The 22916-nt window shown below is 38.6% G+C and overlaps 1 protein-coding gene across 4 annotated transcripts in view; it reads right to left on the minus strand.

The window, feature by feature from the left end:
* Nucleotides 1–3375: 3375 nt before the first annotated feature.
* Nucleotides 3376–22916, minus strand: part of LOC127651633 (RNA-binding protein 47-like) — a 28458-nt gene continuing 8917 nt past the window's right edge. The window contains exons 1-6 of one of the 4 annotated variants that reach the window (XM_052137569.1): nt 20582–20772; nt 13012–13735; nt 12000–12471; nt 10459–10665; nt 8862–9055; nt 3376–7824 (exon numbers count right to left, since the gene is read on the minus strand). In XM_052137569.1, the coding sequence (XP_051993529.1) occupies nt 7576–7824; nt 8862–9055; nt 10459–10665; nt 12000–12471; nt 13012–13704 (1815 nt within the window). In that variant the 5' untranslated portion in view covers nt 13705–13735; nt 20582–20772 and the 3' untranslated portion in view covers nt 3376–7575. Of the gene's footprint in view, nt 7825–8861; nt 9056–10458; nt 10666–11999; nt 12472–13011; nt 13736–19979; nt 20085–20581; nt 20773–22916 lie in introns of those variants that run through there. The other 3 variants (XM_052137570.1, XM_052137571.1, XM_052137568.1) reach the window with 3 other exon arrangements.

Raw genomic sequence — 22916 nt, forward strand, 5'->3', positions numbered from 1 at the left:
CTGCCAAATCGGAGTTTCAAATTTCCGCACGATTTTCCAAATTGGAATTACGACTTCATGTGGTGTTCCATTGCACTTTTCCCAGTAGGAAGGTGGAAAATCTGACAGTTGAATGGAATGCAGCATTAATCTGGGGCCTATCAAATGAAAATGCAAAGACATAAACTAATAATAAAAGTGGCATTGTTAATATATTTTACATTTGTCTTTTTGAAAATTTTTATTTACTCATTAATTATTTATTTTTATAGTTTTAACAGAGGTATTTGTAACAAGACCAGAGTAAACACATGGAAGCATGGATCTTTACTACCATGGTTAGATGTAGCATGATTTCTATAAAACAAACTATGGCATTTTTGTAATTATAAACAGTAGACTACTCTAAACACATGTAAAAAACACAATATAAGTATTTAGAAGTTGTAACAAAAATGTATTATATTCCCTCACTCCCCTAATGTACCCTATGACAAATTTAATAGAGCTGAAGTAGTGATATGATAATATTTATTATCAATCTATTTCTGCCTAAAGTAAGGTTAGTGTTACTATAGTAAATTCAAGGGTGGTGATGTAGAATTCTGTGCTGAATTCAAATGGTTTCTGCTCCTCGCGCCTTGCTTCTCACTGATTCCCCCAAAGCTGTGAGTTTAAGATTTCAAACTTCAAGAGCTTTGTGCTCACGCTGCTCTGTCCATTGAGACGGATCCATCTACAGTGCCTCCACCTGTGTATTTGACACTGCTAAACCAGATAGATCTGATCGCTAGACTTCAAAATCAGATGAACCGCAGTACAAATGTGTACATACCTGTATAATTGAGAACCAACTGATATACTCCAAGTCTAGTTAAACGTTTTAATGCAAAGAGGAACTTGACAATAGATTTGATTATTATGACTGATAAATGTCTCAGCACCCCCTGGCATCCTTTGAACGCCCCTGGTCACTTTGAACGCCCCCATTGAGAACCCCAGCGTTAGATGCTATTTGTACTCTAGTGCAAATAGAGGTAGATACTCTTACACCCCTGTTTAAATAATAACATACAATATAGTGGCATCACTGCATTTTTTTGTGTTTATTTGTCCCACAGTCCCACAGACACCCTACACCAACTCCTACCCCTACATTACAAAAATCAACCATGGTTTTACTGCAGTACATCTAGTGAAATCATAGGAACTACAAAATTAAACATGGTTACTATTTACTACTATTAACAACATGTTACTCTAGTAACACCATGGTTAGTACATCAGAGCTATATAGACTGGTGGCCAAACGTTTGGAATAATGTACAGATGTTGCTGTTTAGGAAGGAAATTGTTTCTTTAATTCACCAAAGTGACATTCAACTGATCGCAAAGTATAGTCAGGACATTACTGATGTAAAAAACAGCACCATCACTATTTGAAAAATGTTATTTTTGATCAAATCTAGACAGACCCCATTTCCAGCAGCCATCACTCCAACAACTTATCCTTGAGTAATCATGCTAAATTGCTAATTTGTTACTAGAAAATCACTTGCCATTATATCAAACACAGTTGAAAGCTATTTGGTTTGTTAAATGAAGCTTAACATTGTCTTTGTGTTTGTTTTTGAGTTGCCACAGAATGCAAAGTCTTAAGGTCAATATTAGGTAAAAATTGGCAAAAACTAATCAGTCAATCATTGTTTTGAGGAATGAAGGCTATACTATGCTATACTAAAAAAAAAGCGAAGATTTCATACTACGGTGTACACTACAGTCTTCGACTGTCTAAGGACACTACACTTCAGTCAAAGGACAACTGGCTCTAACAAGGACAGAAAGAGATGTGGAAGGCCAGATGTACAAAAGGATAAGCACATCAGAGTCTCTAGTTTGAGAAATAGACCCCTCATATGTCCTCAGCTGACAGCTTCATTGAATTCTACCCGCTCAACATCAGTTTCATGTACAACAGTAAAGAGAAGACTCAGGAGGCCTTATGGGAAGAATTGCAAAGCCACTTTTGAAACAGAAAAACAAAAAGAAAAGGTTAGTCTGGGCAAAGAAACACAGACATTGAACAACAGATAACTGGAAAAGAGTGTTATGGATCTAAACCCCATTGAGTTTTGTGGGATCAGCTAGACTGTAAGGTGCGTGAGAAGTGCCCGACAAGACAGCCACATCTATGGCAAGTGCTACAGGAAGTGTGGGGTGAAATGTCACCTGGACAAACTGACAGCTAGAATGACGAGGATCTGCAAAGCTGTCATTGCTGCATGTGGAGGATTTCTTGATGAGAACACTTTAAAGTAGTTTTAAAAATTGTAATAGTAATTTTTCACGTCATTAATGCACTGACTATACATTATGATCAGTTTAATGCCACTTAAAAGTGCAGAATTCTTTCCTTTAGAGCAAAATCCATACATTATTCCAAACTATTGGCCACCAGAGTGGATTCCACCAAAACACATTATTACTACAATATTACTACAGTAAAACCATTGTTAATTTTATCCAGATCAAATCATTCTCTCAACTCCACGACCTTCACTGTGACCAAATCACTTTGAGGAATCTATTTTATTTATTACTATAAGTAGTATTATTGGAAATATTAAGAGTAGAGACATGGGAAATAGGATGTCAAGGGGTGAGATTTAAACGCGGATCTCCAGCGTGACAAAACATACACATACCGTCATTACACCCAGATCTACTACAGCTGCCCAGTTTGCCATAAAATCCAGAAAAGTTTCCACCAGACTAATGGACCACATATTGGCAAACGGTTTGCCAGAATATACCCTGACCCACTTAGTTATCCAATCTCTTAATCCACAAAATGTCTTACCCGTTAACCAGTGTAATGTCTCTGCCTCATCACGAAAAATACAAATATGCCTCCTTCATTTGATAAGCAGTTGACCCCAAATAAATCTGTTGTGGCTGACTTGAGTTTGGTTTGAGCAGTGATGGGCAGAGTTCGTGTAAATAGCCTCAGCCAACAAGATGTGCTATTTGTACTTAGTGTAAATAGACACTTCGTTCATTAAACGATTAGCCGTGTTACGCTAGTCTATGCTAACCTTGTAGGCTTCTATATCAGAAGGGGTTTGTTTTTGATTCCATTCCAGCACTGAAAACCTTCTTCTGGTCGTGACTCATGTTGTATGGCTTCCCTCTTGTGGTAAAACTGGAGTATCATCGTCGAACCGGTTGGTACACTGGATCATCAGAAAATGAGAACTCTCATTGCAGGTGAAATTTAAACAAAATTTTAAATTGAACATTTTTATTTCTTATTTTAGTTAAACATTTTGAAAATGATCTGTATTGTGTGTAAATGGAGAGCAGAGAGAAAAGAGGGAAGAGTTTACTTTTCTTTTTGAAAATGCTTTATTAAACTACTGCTATAAATACAACAATGCCAAAAAGCCTTAAACAAGCAATATAAGATAGAAAACAGTTCTAAGAAGATCTAAAAAAGGAAAGATAAGAATATTTTGGCAATACTATTCTACATTATCTAAATGTCCTCAGCCAAGGTCACACTGTCTTGTTCGTTTATTTTTTTAGTAACAAGAAACAAGTCATAAAAAGGAAAACCAAAATGCTACACATGTAGTGTTTATGAAATGATCACAAAAAGAAACCATGTTTTGCCAATGAACGCATGAAACATTTGGGCCAGTGTTGACTCCAAACTGGCGAGTTTTATCCGCTTTTATATATCCACAACTGGTATTTTTTACACACACACATGTTGGTGTGGCTGTCCTTATGAAGATGATTTTTATACTGTACAGATTCTATCCCATAACCCTACCCCTAAACCTAACCCTCACAAAAAACTTTCTGCATTTTTACATTTTCAATAAAACATCGTTTAGTATGTTTTTTTAAGCTATTTGAATTATGGGGACACTAGAAATGTCCTCATAAACCACATTTATAGCATAATACCCTTGTAATTACCAGTTTGTAACCTAAAATCATTTCCTCGTAAACCACCCAAACCCGCCCACATACACACACTCTCTCTTACATTAGTTTACACCCCATTGAACACTGGCCAAAAAAAATACAAACCAAAAAAACATGTTTTGTAGTTGTTTAACTCTAAACAAAGCACATATGTAGATGGAAAAATAGCCTTAAAATATATTATAGCATATTCTCGTACTTCATAAACAAAAATAATGTACTGTATATATTAAATATATCCTGACTGTTTTGCTCATAATAAAAGATTTTAATAGAGAGAACGGATGGTTCACTTTAACATAAAGGCATGACACACACACACACGCAACATGTGGAGTGACTGAGAGTCACTGTCCTCGCTATTGGCAGGTTGTGAAAATGTGTGTGGCTCTCACATAAGCGTACATGGTGTAACCAGTAAGATGTGAACTTCATGGATTGTCTTTTTTGTTGTTGTTTGGTTGTGCATCTCGAGATTTTCCCCAAAACAAGTTTCACTCAGTCTCTTCTAAACGCAGGCTGTACTTAACATTAACTCAATGAAAGCAAAATAGCAAATAAAGCAGCAAAACTCTAACACTCAGAGCCCCCAGAACAATAGACACAACAGTATACCACAAATAGAAGAAAAAAAAACTTTCGGAAAGAAAAGGAACGAGAAAAAAAAGGATATGACAGGCACTGTGGTATAACAAAACAGTGTTCTTAGAGGTCAATTTGTCAGACATCAGCAGTCTGAATAAAGGCACAGATGTGACATACGCAGCCCTACAGAAGGCTGTGGTAGCATACAGCAGTCTCCAGGAGGACATTCGTATGACATACAGCAGTCATTGAAAGCAATGAGGATTTTAACAGAGGTTCTCTGTTGAGCTCCCTGGTTTCATTTTGGTCCAGTTCATTCCAGTTATAATACCCCTAAAATGACAAAAGTGCCTACTTATTACTTTGGGTCACACTAAACATGTTTAAGTGCACCTCAGTACAGTCAACATTAATAACAGGTCCTGTACTGTACCACATGGAGTGTGATCTCCAAAAATGCAGGGATAGAACTTTTAAAGAAGCAAACCAGATTTAGGTGAACAAAATAGTTTACTTGGCCTGCATCTCAGGACCACGTTAATGAACAACATGAACATCATTGATTCCTTTGTAAATTGGTCAGTATTTCAAGTGTAATTTGTATTATTGGCACAAAAGGGAATATTAAGGAGACTAGGTTTTCTCCTAATGATCCGAAGGCACATGAGACTTTACAAGACTAGTGATGCATTAAAGTGCCAGTAGCTGGGAAACACAGAACTAAAGGCTGCTCAATGCACAGTTTGGTCATTACCTACAAACCACCAGCACAGCCAATATCAGTCAGCAGAAATACTTCATTGTAAATTATGCTATACTGCAGCTTCAACCCAGCTACTTTTTATCCAGCCAGTTTGTGCATTTAAAATATATTATCACCCAACAACTGTCGTCCAGCAAAGGTTTTTGAATACTCTCAAAACTTACTTATATAAATGTTGCCTCTGAGAATGTAAACACTGAGGCTCATTCCTCTGTTGTGGAAAGAACAATTGCTTTTAAAACAGAAAAAACATTAATTTTGTTTAAAGGGATAGCACACCCAAAAAATAAATTTCTCTCATCATTTCCTCACCCTCATGCCATCCCAGATGTGTACAAATTTCTTTCTTCTGCAGAACACAAATGAAGATTTTTAGAATAATATCTCAGCTGTGTAGGTCCATACAATGCAAGTGAATGGTGACCCAATTTTTGAATCTTCAAAAGCACATAAAGGGCAGTATAAAAGTAATCCATTCGACTCCAGTGGTTAAGTACATATCTTTAGAAGTGTGATCAAGAAACAGATCAAAGTTTACCTATCAATCGCCACATTCACATTGTTCTTCTTTTGTTTTTGGTGATTCGCATTCTTCGTGCATATCGCCACCTACTGGACTGGGAGGACAATCTATAGAAAAATGACTTAAATATTGATCTCACCCACACCTATCATGTCGCTTCAGAAGATATACACTGAACTGCTGGAGCCTTATGGATTACTTTCATGCTGCCCTTTATATGCTTTTCTGTGCTTCAAAATGTTGGCACCCATTCACTTGCATTGTGAAGACCTACAGAGTTGAAATATTCCTCTAAAAATCTTTGTTTGCATTCTGCTGAAGAGAGAAAGTTATACACATCTGGGATATCATGAGGGTGAGTAAATGATGAGAGAATTTTCCTTTTGGGGTGAACTATCCCTTTAAATCATTATCTTCCAGTTAAAAAAGAAAAAATCTTCCAGACAACAAAAACAACTAAAAAACAACTAAATATTACAATCTTAAAATAATCTAAATATAAAATAGCAAAAGCAAACAAATGTCAAAAACAGTAAAGGAAATAAATGAATGCAAATATTATCATCTAGACTCGCAGGCGGGCACTCAGTGGACGGAAAATTCCGACATTTCAAAACACAAAACATTTTATATGTATATGTCATAAACCCAAAACACATCATTTTCAGGAAACACTTTAAATCTTCTACTTCTGTGGTTGTTGAAGCTCCTGCTCAGCAGTTGTTTAAATTTTTTTTTTCTTTTTACAGTTTTATATTTTTTCTTCACAAAACAAAAAGTATTTAAGAAAGGAGAGGCTTTAAATATGCTCACTCTAAGACCACAAATACTACAACATTGCTTCAGTATTCTTGTGCCGTGAAGGCACAGGAGTGGTATTAGGAGTGTTTGGTGTACAGTGGTCCTAAAGGAACAGAAATACTCTGGCTAATGGCTATCCACTGGAGTGTGTGCGGAAGACAGTAGTATGTCAATAAGTGTGATCCTGCAAGTCTTAAATGCTAAATTTCTTCATATAAACGCACTAACATATCACCCGGAGTCAATCCACCGCTGTATCCAGTACACAGTAGACCAAAACTAATGAACATGATTGTTAAAGACCTCTGAGGAACCATAAAACATGCAATCAGGTCACATGCCTCTTGAGGGGATTTGAGTAGGAATTATGAGAGAAGATGAGATTGATTTGTCATTCGTTAAGTTGTGTGATGGCTTTGGAATCAGACAGTCTGGTGAACACCTCCATGACAAATTACAGCAATTTCTCATTGGTCTAGAGGGAAAAGTGGCTGGGGTTCTGGTCACATTGCAGGGGTTTGTGTCCACATAGATATATCACACAAAGAGATCAAAGGTCCACCTCAGCCAGAGATTAAAATACGGTACAGGGCATCTTGATAAGCTCATCAGTAGCATATACAAGTGGTTTTGGACTAAATCAGTAGATTAGAAATCTAGATCACATGTCTAGACTCCTAACATTTGGCCAGGAAGTTTGATTAACGTCATGGTGTCTATGAGTGGGATCAGTGAAAAGTGGTCTACATCCTTGCTACCAGCATTACCTTGTGCAGAAATCTAAAGGCATCCAGGGAGCTAGACACGAGTCAGAAAGTGTTTGTTTTTATGTTGCTACTGTATGTCAGTTTCACTCAATGTAGTTCAATTAGCCAGCAGACCTCATAGATGTAGCGTGAAGGAAATGCAGGTCATTTTGATTGATGATATCTCAGTAGGTCTGGTATACATCATGAAAGGGCATCTGGAACGTGGCAGTGGCAGGGAAGGCCTGAGGCATGTATCCGGCATATCCTCCATAGGCTGCAGCTGCCACGGCAGCATTCTTCTGCAGTGCTGCCAGAGTGACAGAGTTGGCGTGGGTAGCTATAGGCATGTACCCAGCCCCATACAGACCGGCAGCTGTTGGGATCCTCTGAACATTATGAGCCATGGCATAGATTGGTGTCATAGGACGACCCTGTGATACAAGGAAAGAGAGAGAGATTGTTACACACCCGGCCCTTAATTAGGCTAATCAAGCCTCAGAGAGGAATAAAGGCTGACTGGAGACTGAAGTGGGACAGAGAGAGGGAGAATTACGGGCAGCTGCCCAGTATGTGTTTGTGTGTGTGTGTGTGTGTCTTTTATTTAATTAAATATAATTTATATTGTTAAGCTGGTTCTCGCCTCCGCCTTGCCCATCTTAACCCCCTTACACTGGTGCCGAAACCCAGGAAGGAGGAGGGATGCACCGTAGTAGAGTCCTCACACTAGCATCCACCCCAATGGAGCAGTTGCGGCCATCCGCCGGAGGATGGAGGAGCCCGGTCGCCTGAGAGGGGACGAACAGCCGCCGACTGCGAAGGGAGAAGGGGCTCCTAACCGAACGCCTGGAGCAGTCAGGGCCACTGCCAGGGGCAGAGGAGACCCCTATCAGCCGCTGACACGCAGCAGGTTATGAGACTGCTGACCCCGAGCGGGGAGGGGCTCCTGGCTGACCGCCTGGAATGGGAGAACTGCTGCCAGGGGCGGGGGCCAATATGGCATGACAAAAAAATATTGACTAAATATAAAACTACCATCCACCCCAACGGAGCAGCTGAGGCCATCCGCCAGAGGATGGAGGAGCCCGGTCGCCTGAGAGCAGACGAATGGCGAATGGAGAAGGGGCTCCTAACCGACCACCTGGAGTGGTCAGGGCTGCTGCCAGGGGCAGAGGAGACCCCTACCAGCGGCTGAGGTAACATGGATCATCAGGTTTTGCACAAACTTATGGAGTCTATACCAACTGAAATGTACTTTATGTTGTCATTAAAGCATAAGGGAGGCATACCAAATACGAAGAAGTTGTGAAATTCATATTTGTTCGTTTTTTCAGTTAAACTCCTCACTCAAATTGTTATTCTAATTAAATATAGCCTATATAAAATAGAAATAGAAATAAAATAATTTTAATAGTGGTCAGATTTTTATTAACCGTAAATTGTCCCATTTGCTTAGGTGAAAGGACAGTACCTGGAAAGGGGGGGGTGTGGAGCCTGCAGGCATGACAGCCGCAGTGGCCTGGGCTGCAGTGGGGTCGTGCTGAAGGGCAAGGGGGTTTATCAGGTGCTCCATGGGATGCATCTTTCCTTCCTCCATGAACTTAGTTGCTGGGCCAGTAGAAAACATAGTTGTTGGGTATTGGCCACCAAGAGCTGGAAGAACCACTACACACACACACACACACACATAAAGATTCAAGCACACACGTACAATTAGAACAATGGCACAAATATGCAGACAATTTATACATTATTATCTAAAATGGTACATATACTATACATTATCACTATGTAAAATGTGTACCTTGTGAGGTAACATAGCTTATATAAAATGTGAAATGAGATAATATAGGAATAAAAGTAAGTGAATGAGAAAGATACAGCGTGTACAGGAGAGAAAGAATGAAAGAGGATAAATGCACAAAAAGAGACTTACACAACCTGTCTTCATTTAAAACAAGTGTATGACTCAGCTTAAGATTAGCAACAAAAAGCACACCCACACCATGCCACATACACATTGTCTTTCACTCACACACACACACACACACACGTTATTGTTTCCATGTACAAAAACTCTGTTCATTCCCTGTGTTAATTCAGATTTAGGATCAGTAGGTTTAAGTGACGTCAGAATACTCCAGTCAGGAGTTCACAGATCTCAGATCAGACAGATCAGTTAGTTTCAACAGAGCAGCAGATTAGTAAGAAAAGAAAGTCATTAAAAACCATGAACCCAATTCTCAAACAAACTCAAATACTCTCAGATTGTTTTGTAACACTAAAGGGTATTTGGTATTCTCTATAGATTGTTTAATTTTCTGGCTTGTTTTATCCTAGTGTTCTTAATAACTGTGTATTCATTGACTGAAATAGACTGTAAAACTTCAGTGACATGATGCACTGATTCAGTAAATTTCAAATTAAAAAAGGTAATGTATATAAACATATAGATCTTACCTTGTACTTTCATGTTCATAATTGAAAACTTGTACTGTTAAAACTAAAATGTTGAGTGCTTTTTGAGAATTGCTTGAGCATTGAAAAAAAGAAAGAGAGCCTTTAAGTAATAACAAAATCGAAAGTATGCTTATTGAGGTAGGCATTTAAAGCTATGACAGCTGTCATAAATAGAGAAAGAAGTCAGTACTCCGCTCCAGGCCAGCAGGGGCAGTAGAGTCTATCAAATTCTATGGAGTAAACCCCAGTAGAATTTACTTGATTGTTATTCTTTTTCAAGCAAATAAAAGCAGGTTTAAAAGCCCGGTTCCAGATCAAAATCTTAGAGAGTGTTTCTGAATTTAGTGAAGAAGCAATAAAGCCACAACTTTGTTCAATTTAGGGTGCTCTAACATCCCTTTTTATGAGTGCTTAGCACCTCAAGCACTGTAGAACCAGGCCTGTTTACAAGTTCAATATAAAACTCCCTAGTAGATCAATTTCAGTTTTAAATTCATTTAATGAATTATTCTGCTTACATTAGAAATTTAAACAAAGACTCTGCCTTCACTGGTAGGAGTAGAATATGACTGAGTTAGATTCTGTATATGTGGGTCAATTTAACTGACTTGTGCCAGGCTTCATGCCGACTGGGTTCACAGATGCCAGCTCTAAATTGGTCATGATCTCGTAAGGTTTGTCCGTCAGTTTGGTCTTTCCTTCATGGTAGCGGCTGTAAATGCCTCGGCCAGCTGAATAGCCACCAAGGTATGAGCCACGGGGCCCTGGGCCCCTGTTACCAGCCCCAGCACGACCACGGCCTCTTACAGTACCTGCTTGAGATACAAATGTAAGGAGGCGCTGTTCAGGTACAGAGCCACATGTAGGCGCATACCTAAATATGCCAACACATGAGAACGAATAGGCATATTCCAAATACAAGTTATTGTATTTAACTTGTCTTTAGGTTTTCCTTTCGATTTGAAAATATTTGCCAAATGGTTTGCTAGCATGGGGTGGTTATGATAAAGATATGGGTGTGGCTACAAACGAGGCACTGCAACTCTTCACAATTCTTATTTAAATTGCTGTCAGTGTGAACGCCCCTAAAGGAATTTATAATTCCTTTCAGTTTTTTTTAAGAACAGTATTGTTGGGAGGAGTGGTTTTGCTAGCATTGATTAACAATGTCACATGATGGATAAGTTATTTTTCAATCAGATAATGGGGGACCAAAATATCACAGATTGAGGAAAACTCGAAAAATTAATCAGATGTTGACAGATAAAAATGATCTCAAACAATTGTTACAAACCCAACCCAAAACCACAAGCATCTGTAATTGAAGATGATGGGTTAGGAAATTAAATTATGTCAGATTCCCATAATTAGATTCAGTATCATACTTTTTTTTTCAGGGATCTCCATTGTTCCTTAGCTCTTTAGCCTAAAACAGTCTCAAAGTGTAAACTATCTGGTGGCCATACTTAAGATGTAATTAGCAACAAACAAGGTAGAGCTTCTTGAGAACTATGCTCTATGATAAAAAGCCATTCATAAGTTTCATGGCCTGAAAACTGTAACACTGAGGACCTGTGGCGCTATCAAAACATTGTTCTGAATAACCAATTGCATGCATTTGGGGTGGGTTTATCTGTTTTATTGAGTGTTCAAGAAACCTGCTTGAAAAGAGTTTATAATCATTATTATTATTATTATTATTATAGGTCATTATTTTTGCAATATAATTTAATGATGCTAGGGTGCACCAAATTTGAAAGCATGGGGTTATAGGGGACATAGTTTTAACATTCATAAGAATGCATCCCCTGTATTTGTTGGTGCAGATCCAATTTTGAGTCTAGTAAATGTGGACTATTATATTAGACTATGAGTTAGAATACACTGGAGATTCCCAACTACATTCAAGAGTATGTTACACAAAGCCTCCACAGAAAATCTATTGTTAACAATGTATTTGGGTAATTCAGACAATTACATCAAATGGCAATGCATTTGTTGACTTCCAAACAAAGTTAAGTTGATTTTGTCATTTTATTACAAAATACAGTGGTATTCTTGTATGTTCATGAATCACATAACAATTAACAGTGGGGACACTGTTCATTCTGATCTGAGAAAGCAAAGGAGAGATACTGAGGTTTCTAACCTTTGATGAAGTAGTCTCGGTTGGGTCCAATGAGTGTGTTGTAGGGATAGCTGTAATAGGCTAGTGTATATGGGTCACACTGATACACGTAACTTTGTTGGGTGTTGTCAGCAGTTGTCACAGCAGTTGCTGTTCCCTTAGATGCCTTCTGATAACGAGTGTACTGCTCCTTATCCACAGGCTTGGCCAGGGTCACTTCAATAAGAGAACCTTCTATCTCTGTGCCATTCAGGTTGTCCATTGCAACCACAGCATCATCTCGACTGGCAAAGTGAACAAAGGCGTAGTCTCGGATTTTCTTGACACGTTCTACACTGCCAGGGCTAAACTGGCCAAAGGTTTGGCGCAGAGTCTCCTCGCTGGTCTCTATCATCAGGTTCCGCACATATAGAATCTTCACTGTTTCCATGACATCCTCGTCAACGTCAATCTCAGGTTCAGCCCAGTCAACTGCAATCTGGTGTCCCCAGAGCTTGAAAAATAAAAAGGCACACATACATACAGTTTAAGTTCAGAGAGGTGTATTCAATACAGTGAACATGATTTTTCAACTAGGAACAGTACTGTCATCAACCAAGTACAGGTTGGGATAGAGAAAAGGGTATGGTTAAGGTTTGTTTTAGGGTTGGGGATGGGAGACATGTACACCATTTTATCAACCTATAATTTCTCTCTGGGTTGGGGGGTGTTAAGGGTTAGGTTCAGGCAGGGGTGTCAAACCATGCCTCTGAAGCGGTCATTTCGAGGTGGACCAAACTCTGCGATCGTTACCAAAGGGGCCATTGTCATGCTCCATTGTCATGCTTTATCCTTCTCCAACATACCTACCAGTAATTTTCAAGCCAACCCAAAGACTTTGATTAACTGTTTCATGTGTGTTTGATTAGATTTGGAAAAAGGTCACCCCCTAGGAACAGGGTAAGACACCCCAGATTGGGAGATACACAGGCATCCAGAAATAGAAAGACAGGGTTTAGGCATATAGTAAGGAATGTGGTGTGAACTCTTAAACCTGAATTCGTCCTGGCATGAGCTTTCTTCTGGCCATAGCAGCAGCACGATGAGACTCATACTCTACAAAGGCAAAGCCACGATTCTTCATCTTATCCGCTGCACTCGCGTAAACGATCACATCCAGCACCCCCTCAGTCACCTTGGAAACTTCCTCCAGGATCTCCTCACGCTTCTTGGTTTTGGGAATTCCACCAATGAAGAGGCGGCAGTTATCTACACTACAGCAAACACCTAGCAACCTTCCTGGGCGAATTTCGTAGTTATTGAGTTCTCGAACAGCTCGCTTAGCCTCGTGCTTTTGAGTGTACATAACAAATGCGTAACCGCGGTTCTTCCCATCAAAGTCCATCATCAGGCGCATCTCATAGATCCGTCCTACACTCTCAAATATTGGCACCAGCTCATCCTCGTAGATGTCACGTGGGATTTTACCCACAAAGATTTCACAGCCACGTTGGGGAGCGGGGCCTTGCCAGCCAGGTGGCGGGCCATATTTGCGCTGTCCATTTTCTTGCACCATTCCATAGCCTGTTCGCTCCATCAATGACAGAAGAGTAGCTTCGTTGGGGGCCCCAGCCACACCCTCTTGGATGGAGCTGTGATGCTGAGGATGCCCTGAGGAGGCCATAGAAGTGGAGGAAGGGCTAGAGCTATTCATAGCAATGGCAGAGGCGGAGTCTTCTGCTGTCATACTGAAAAAAGCATCCAATCAGGATTGGAGTCTAAAAAGAGACAGAAAATTTCATTAGAAAATTTAATTACATTTCAATTGTCATTAGAATTTTTTTTTATATGTGTTTATATTTAAATGGGAATTCTACAATTAACTCAAGTGTAAAAACTGATCAGCTGAGTAGCATAGAAAACTGAATAAATCTCATCATGTTCAGCTGCACCAGAGAGTTGTTAGGGATCCAGGGCAATCAACAGAGGAATTCAATACTTGACATTAATCATACATTATACATAATATAATCATAATTTAATTGTTCAATTTGTTACATTACAACATTTTTGAGTGTTAAAGTGTTAATCTGGATAAATAAATATTTTATACTGTATATTCAACCAGACTCTGTGGCTATTAGTTGGCTCTAGTCTGTAATTTAGCATTAACAGTTAGCCGGAACTTGATGCCCGGTTAGAGGGTAAGGTAGTTAGGTTGCTTAGCAATGAAACCATGGTTACACATGCAGAGCGTGCTGACCCACTCACAGCTTGATACACACAATTAATTTCACAACTCAAACAGATACAAAAATACAATCACAATCAAGAGCAGTGGAAAACACATAAATTATAAACAGTGTAACGTTTATTAATTAGTCATTTTCTCCAGGGATAAAGTTCAAATCTACAAATGAACAACTGCAACACACACTCAGTGCTCAAGTTGGTACCTGGTGTTTTCATGTTAAGTTGGAGCAGCATGTGACTGTGAGTGTGAGGTTGGAATAACAGGCAACTCAGCAGTACTAACCCAAATCTTTCTCACACACACACATGCACAAACACTTCCTCACACACACACACACACACACACACACACACAGTTGTGTTTCCATGTTTCATGGGGACTTTCCATAGACAGAATGGTTTTTATACTGTACAAACTTTATATTCTATCCCCTAAACCTAACCCTACCCCTAAACCTAACCCTCACAGAAAACTTTCTGCATTTTTACATTTTCAAAAAACATAATTTAGTATGATTTATAAGCTGTTTTCCTCATGGGGACCAACAAAATGTCCCCACAAGGTCAAAAATTTCGGGTTTTACTATCCTTATGGGGACATTTGGTCCCCACAAAGTGATAAATACACGCTCACACACACACACACACACACACACACACACATACAGAAAATCAGTACATGTGTGACTCAAAGCCAGGCTGAAACAGGAAGAAAAGGAGACTGACTAATTAATAGCCAAGAAGGACAGATCAACCAATAGGAGATATTTTAATCATACTTCTGTGAATACAGTGTTTATAAGACCTCTTACGCAAAGGATCGAAGTTCAGATTTGAGGAGACACTGGCATCACCAGCTCATAACCCTGCAACTACAGGGTTAATCTTTATGAAATTTGAAGTCAACTTAAACTTAAAAAAATATATATTTCCCAAAGCATGTTCCCGGTCTAACTGTGCATGATAAGACACACTGTTGAATCAACACCACTGTTCTTAGCAGGGTACTGTACACCATGACATGAAAGGGTTGGGTCTTTTATAAATTCACTATATGTCCACCTCTTCAGACACTACTACACCACTGCTCAAAACGAGACCTCTGCGCCCTTCTCTGTTTCATTGCGCTGTGTCTTGCTGTTGCTGAACGCAAGAATGCGTCATGTGTTTCTGGAAGTGAGACATTTTGGAAGTTTCCTTGTTCCGTACAGAGATACAGAAAACAGCAGGAAGTGAAAATCAGTGGTATGAGAGGGTGGGAGAAGACGGGTCAAGAGATATAAATGAAAGAGGGAATGAAAGACGATAGAAAAAGAGAGAGCAAGAGAAATAAGGGATCGACAGGGAGAGTTAAGTTTATTTATTTTCCAGCCAACATCAGATCTCCATATCTCATTGTACCTGCTTGGCAATGGTTGACCTTTACTCTGCGTGCGTGTGTGTGTGTGTGTGTGTGTGTGTGTTTGTGCGCACTTGGTGCAAGGGAACCTGAGGCAGCAGCAGGTGGATGATTAACCAACACAAATCACTAGCTGCACACACACACGTATGCATGAATGTGCTCATTTCAACAAGTCTTGAAAAAAAAAAGATGCTGGAACAGTTTTAGATAGAATATTGCATACATAAACATGTCTTTTATTATAATTTTATCATGCACATGTAAAATGGCAAACAAATGCTACTTCTTCCTGTACAAATGAAACAAGGGTATAAATATGGATATGGTCTAGCTGTCACAAGTGCACACACACACACACACACACACACACACACACACACACACACCCAAAGGAACACCTACAGGCCTCCAAGACAACTCTACTGTCCACAAACACACACACATTCAGCTGCTGTACAAAGCTGGGTCACTGTGGCTTAGAAAATGGATCAGAAAATAAAGCGCTGACATTTTGTATGATGGGAGAAAGAGAGTGTGTGTGTGTGTGTATGTGGGGGGAAAAGTGCTGCTTTTACAGTCATCAGTCATTTGCTGAGATTTTCAGCTAAATTTTAGCTTACATATCATTACATGTATGCATATTTGTGCTCCAGTTTGATAAGATTGTAGATAGTAATGTGGTTACATGCCTGTGGTGTGAATGAATAACTAGGTTGTGATTTTGACTCAGTAACATGAATTCTTAAAAGTGTACACTCAAACACACACACTCATTGTCACACAAGGGTTATGTATGTAGTGTAGGCAGTGTGTCTGTCTTTCTGCCCAGAGGAAATAATTTATTGCTCAGAGATTGCTCGTTCATAGCTCAGGAAACACAATGGAGATATATGATGCAATATAACATTAAAATTTCAACTTTTTCTGTTGATAGACACAAATGAGACAACTGTTGGCAACTGTTGACAAGATTACAGTGCTACAGTTATTGCGGATTGCATAGAGCAGATAATGCAGTCTTGAAAAACATTTAATGAGAATTGTCGAATTGTAATCGTTAGTGTTTGCAGACTTTGGTATCTTAGCAAATCTAGGCTCAGTTTAAAATATTGTTGAGCTCACTTTTACAACTCTAGAGGAGATGGACCTTAGATTACAAGTTAGAATAAAATAAACCTCCATAAATGCTACAACGGCTGATTATGACTTTATAAACACCAATACTCACACACTGCAATGTTATGATATCGAATCACTTTTACTATCACGCACATTTTAACGTTTGCATTACAGACTGTAGAGCGGAGGATGGCGGGACCGGGCCGGAACAATGCACGCCCGGTCCCAATCAGCCCGATGGGGGCGCGCGAGGGATAAAGGCGGCCGATGACGACAGTTGGAAGGAGAGAGAATTGCAAGCAGCTGCTCTGTGTGTTTATGTTTGTGTGTTTTTCGTTCAGTTTATCATTAAATAATTATTTACTTTGCCAAGCTGGTTCTCGACTCTTCCTTTCCCTTAGCCAGCTTTACACAGACTCACCTAAATGTACACATTTATTTCAGCGTGACTAGCTTTCGCAGTAGGTCATCTGATAGAGTAACGGACTTTAGACTTGGCAGACCACAGGTCAATCCCAGCCAAACACGCAAGCTGACACATTAGACAAAAGTGTCGAAGAAGCGACACAAAATTATGTGTTTGCTTCAGAAAATTTGCTTTTTATGTCACATTTGCTTTTTACACACTATCAGGTAGGTTTAGGTGTTGGTTTAGGGTGAGGATGTATGTTTTGTTTACCTCTCATTTGCATTTAGGACACTATAGGTTAGATTTAGGTTAAAGTTTTAGGTTAGGGAGGTACGTTTTACTTATTTAAAATCTCCATCTAAACTCTAAAACTCTCTTAAAAGCCATTTCACTCACTTTTGTCGCCCCCTCGCTGGACATTTCACTAGGAAAATGCAGCGATTTTTGGTTCGGGTTGGGGTTCTGGCATGTGGTTAGTAAAACATGCATTCCTGTTGACTGGATTACATAATTTACAACAGTTAGTTGGGTGCATTAAGGTAGTACACCAGACTGTACTTCAATCGTGGAAAATTAAATATGGCGTCTACCTGACTAAGGGCAGTTCTTTAGCCATGCCAAGAGCTCTTCAAACAACATACACCCCATAGAGCAACTAAGAGACCAAAGAAAGCACTCACTCACGCACACAAGCCCTTGAGCGAGTGAGAGAAAGAGAGAGAGAGTCGGTCTGAATGTTGGGGTGTCAGCAAGGTTTAGATTAACTCCATTTACGATCAGAGTCCATACACAGTGGCCAGTGTGTTAAGAGTCAACGTTTGTTGCCGTGCCAACAAATAATCTGGTGGGTTAATGTGTATTGCTAAAGAGACCTTTTAAAAAGGCTCATACAGTATTAAGTTAACCACTCACATGACAAACCAAAAAGTGCAGAACATTTTCTTCTCAATGACTAAGCAAAAACTTGCGCTTGTATAATGTCATTCTACAATTATTAAACCTCATCTCTGACAAACTTTGACCCTTGTGGCACCTTGTGATCACTGCAAAGATCATTAACATTACCTCAATCAAAATGAGAATCCACAATTCTCTACAGTTTAACACTCTCTGAACAAACTATACAAATATACACATGAATCAATCTTGTATATACATCTTTCATCAGATTTTTACTGCTTGTTGATTGTCACTTTGCACACTGTGCACTTTTTGACAGCTTCACTGTGAAATAAACCATTCCCTTATGAAGACTGCTTGATCAAAGAATTCATTTGTCACAATAATAATCAGTCTGAAATGTTGAACGAGCAGAGTGACATAACTTTTAAAATGAACCTCACAAAACCTGTTCACGAAATGTTCAGTATTTATACATCATGGTATTATAAATAATGGTTGTATTTATTGTACTGCTTGTCAGTGCTGACTTTAATAAGACTTTAGTTTTTTTTAGACATGATTTTGTGCAATTCACCTCTGTGCACACCAGTAACAGTATTACACTTGCTACAAGTGCTCACTTCTGAAGATAATTTTAAGATATTATCTGAATTGAAGATGGAAAAATCTGGATCACAGGAGATCAGTCACAAAAAGATATTATATAAAGAATACATTACAGTTGAAAATCTCTCATCATTTACTAATCCTTATGCCACACCCATCCCAGATGTGTATGACTGTCTTTCATCTGCTGAACTCAAATGAATATTTTTGAAGCATTGCTCAGCTCTGTAGGTCCATACAATGCAAGTGAATGGGTGCCAAAATTTTGAAGCTACAAAAATCACATAAGTCAACATAAAAGTAATCCATACGACTCCTGTTGTTAAATCTATATCTTCAGAAGTAAAATCATATGTGTGGGTGAGAAACAGATCACTTTTAAATTCATCTTCTTGTGTTTATGGTGATTCACATTATTCATGCATATTGCCCTCTACTGGGCAGGAAGAAGAATTTCAAGCAATAATTATTTCAATATTGATCTGTTTTTCACCCGCACCTATTATATTACTTCTGAAAATATGGATTAAAACACTGGAGTCATATGTATTACTTTTATTATGCTTTTATGTGCTTTTTGGAGCGTCAATATTTTGGCACCCATTCACTTGAATTGTGTGGACCTACAGAGCTGATATATTCTTCTAAAAATCATAATTTGAGTTCTACAGAATAAAGAAAGTCATACACATCTGGTATGGCATGAGGGTGAGTAAATTAAGCAAGAGTTTTCATTTCTGGGTGAACTATCCCTTTAATACAGAACACATCAGTTAAATGACAGCAGACAGAGAGTATGTGGACATGGTTACCGCCTTACCCACAAGACCATTCTCAATTCCTGTAATCCTCAGTTTCAATTCCCTATGAAAACAGGCCCTAAAACATTTAACCAGCCACTCATATGACAAGCATACAATAATGTTGTTCTCACGACTTAGAAACTAGTCAAAAACTCAAAAGCACGATTTTCTTGACAGGCACTAAATTAAAAAGCCTTAACAATCAATAACAAAACAGGAAGAAGGAAGTGAGAAAAATAAGTGATTACGGTCAAGTGAATACACACTCAGTCAAACGCAAACCCACATATTAATCACAATTTGTATACTATGTACCTGTTACACACAGTCCTCTAGCTCACACATTCATAGAGCACTGGGGTGAGTTGCAAACACTGATGACTTCTTGAGGTTTCTTATCTTTTAATTTGAATTCTTCACTCCTACAGTAAATCTACTTTCTGTAACACAATTTGACAAGGCCTGATCAAACACTACCCACTGATACAGACCCACAAATACACACACAGCTGATATGTTCAAAATACCTCAAGAAAGAACACTGGTAGCTGAGTATCGATGGCTCATCAATTTATCTTGTGTTATATCAATGCATGAATTCCACCGACATACAGATACCTCTGCCATTGATTGAGAAAATATGGAACTGATAACAGTAACACGCACAGGTCTGGGCCCACCCCAACAGCAAACATAGGAGGCTGAATGAGTCGAGTCCAAAGACCAACAGCCAACATAGCACACAATAACCCACAACTGCATTTTATGTTACGCTCACTTGCATAAACACACAATGCCACTAGCCAGATTACAGCACAGTCTATTGTCATTTTAACATATGACTGTGTTTTTTTTTTGGTGTGGAATTGACACTTCAATATGCCCACTATATGGTGAGTGACTGGATTTCTTTCCTCTTTAAATTTCCCCTGAAGGTCACCTAAGGTTATAACAACATCGTCATTCAAAATTTAACATTTTGAAAAAGGACAGTTTTTAAAAAACAAAAACAAAGATGTGAACAGTCCACAAAAATGTGATTTTTGGAGTAAAAGAAGAGCCTGAACTAATAGACTTCTCACAAACAGAAAATAAAGTCACTCGAGCAGGACAAAAACCCAAACGTTACCTGCTTCTTCAGGTGAATGAATGTGTATCCGAGTGGCACTGTAACTGCAGTGTGTACTGTGATGTGGTCTCACTCATACACAGTCAAACACACGCTCTCTCTCAGGCCTTCTCTCTGTCTGGCGTCTGTGGTTACCCTCTTTCTCTCTCATACACACACACACACACACACAGCCGGTGGGGTAGAGGAGCAGATAATGTGATTCGAGGTGCTGTAGGTAGAAGTGTGTTTACTCAGTGCCTGTGAGGGGTGGGGCAGAGCAAAGGTGCCCCCTCCTACACCTCTCTCCAACTAGCTTTCTCTCTCTCTCAGTCAGTCTTATTATTTCTTTCTCCTTTTACCTGTCACACCCAAGAAGACTTCTTTCCTGATTTTCCAAGCTCAAATGAGAGGGAGATTTTTCTGTATGGTGCGTGACTGTGTGTAATGGGCTGTGAATGAGATTGTCCCTTGACTGAAGAAAAGTTCATTACAGATGGCAACTGACTGAAAAATAGTCAAATTGTCTGTTCTGATATGAGATCAGTTTCCTGAATTTCTGCATTCTCAAACATTTAAAGATGTTGAGAGACAGTATTTGAAATTAAGCAACTGTCGCCAACACTCAAACCTGTAAACGGCTGTAAAATCTCATTCCAGTTCCTATGAAACAGGTACTTACATGTTACAGTGTGTTTTACGTTGCTTTAGTTGCATAGATAAGGTGGAAATCACAATTGATTTCACAAGGGTGTGTGTTTGCATTTGTGCTTGTGTGCATGTGAATATATATATATAAAATAAAATATAAATCTATTTATAACGAGTAGTGTAAAAATAGAGAACACAAGAAATACAATCGTCCATCTCAAAAGATGCCACCAGACAAAAGATACCAAAACATGCAATTATCATTCCACACAAGACAAAGTGTACACAACACCACAACATTTTCTCCACCTCCCATTCACACAAATAAACACACAAGTCTGAATTGCAAAATCACACTCTCATACAGTACGTGGGTAATTAACATGACTTGTCAAATAGTGACAGTAGTCATACTTCATCTGAAACAATTTTAAACAAAAAAATATATATTTTTGTATAATTAACATACATGCAGCTTTTATGACCTCATATTATTTAAAAACTACACTGAATTTTTGCAAAGGGCTCAACAATACTACTGGTCAGACTCATATTTTTCTTCCCCTTCTAAATTTTTCACTGGCCCTAACATAAATGCTATTTTTAACAACACATTTTTATTTGTGTCAGAAAAAATATTTAGATATTTTATTCAACCTTAAGCATCTTTAAAAAAAATTATGAATGAAAACTTAATATGCTGTATATACAACAATACATATACAATATATATATATATATAAGTTCTCGCTGTGAACTGTATGCCAGTGATTGACTTATGATCAATAATATGGTAGTAAACAATACATTGTATTGTCTTATTAATGATTAACTCCTCTGCCACAAGAATGTAATACATTTTAATTATCTGAATATTTTTTCATTTTATATATATATATATATATTTGTTTTAATATTTAAAGAAAGCTGTATAATTATTTCATCATTATAGTGCTCACGGTTAAATGTGGTGTTGGATCTTTAATGTTGTGGGGCTGTTTTTCTGCCAGAGTTCCTGGACATCTAGTTCAGATACATGGCATCACTGACTTTATCAAATACCAACAGATAAAAAAGCTAAACCTGGCTGCCTCTGCCAGAAAGCTTACAATGTTCCCTGGTTGGATCTTCCAGCAGGACAAATCAAAATCAACATGGTTCACTGACCACAAAATCAAGGTTCTGCCAGGGTCATCTCAGTCCCCAGACCTGAACCCCATATAAAATATGAACTGAAGAGGCGAGTCCACCAACATGGACCTCTGAATTTGAAGGATCTGTAGAGAATCTGTATAAAGGAATGATCTCAGATCCCTTGCCAGGCGTTCTCCAACCTCATTAGGCATTATAAGAGAAGACTGAGAGCTGTTATCTTGGCAAAGGGAGGTTGCAAAAAGCATTTAATAAAAAGGGTGCCAATACTTATGGTCAATGCTTTTTGGAGAAAAATATTTATTTAATAATGTTTCGGTTGTTTTACTTCAAATAAAGGTTAGATTTGCTCATATTTTTCAAGGGGGCAATATTTTTGTCCACAACTGTATGTATATATGTACACTGATCAGCCACAACATTAAAACCAGTGACAGGTGAAGTGAATGACATTGATTATATCTTTGCAATGGCACCTGTCAAATGGTGGGATATATTAGGCAGCAAGTGAACAGTCTTTTTTTTGAATATGGAGCTGTGTAGCTACAAACTG

The sequence above is a fragment of the Xyrauchen texanus genome, chromosome 11, assembly GCF_025860055.1.
Source record: "Xyrauchen texanus isolate HMW12.3.18 chromosome 11, RBS_HiC_50CHRs, whole genome shotgun sequence".
NCBI lineage: Eukaryota > Metazoa > Chordata > Actinopteri > Cypriniformes > Catostomidae > Xyrauchen > Xyrauchen texanus.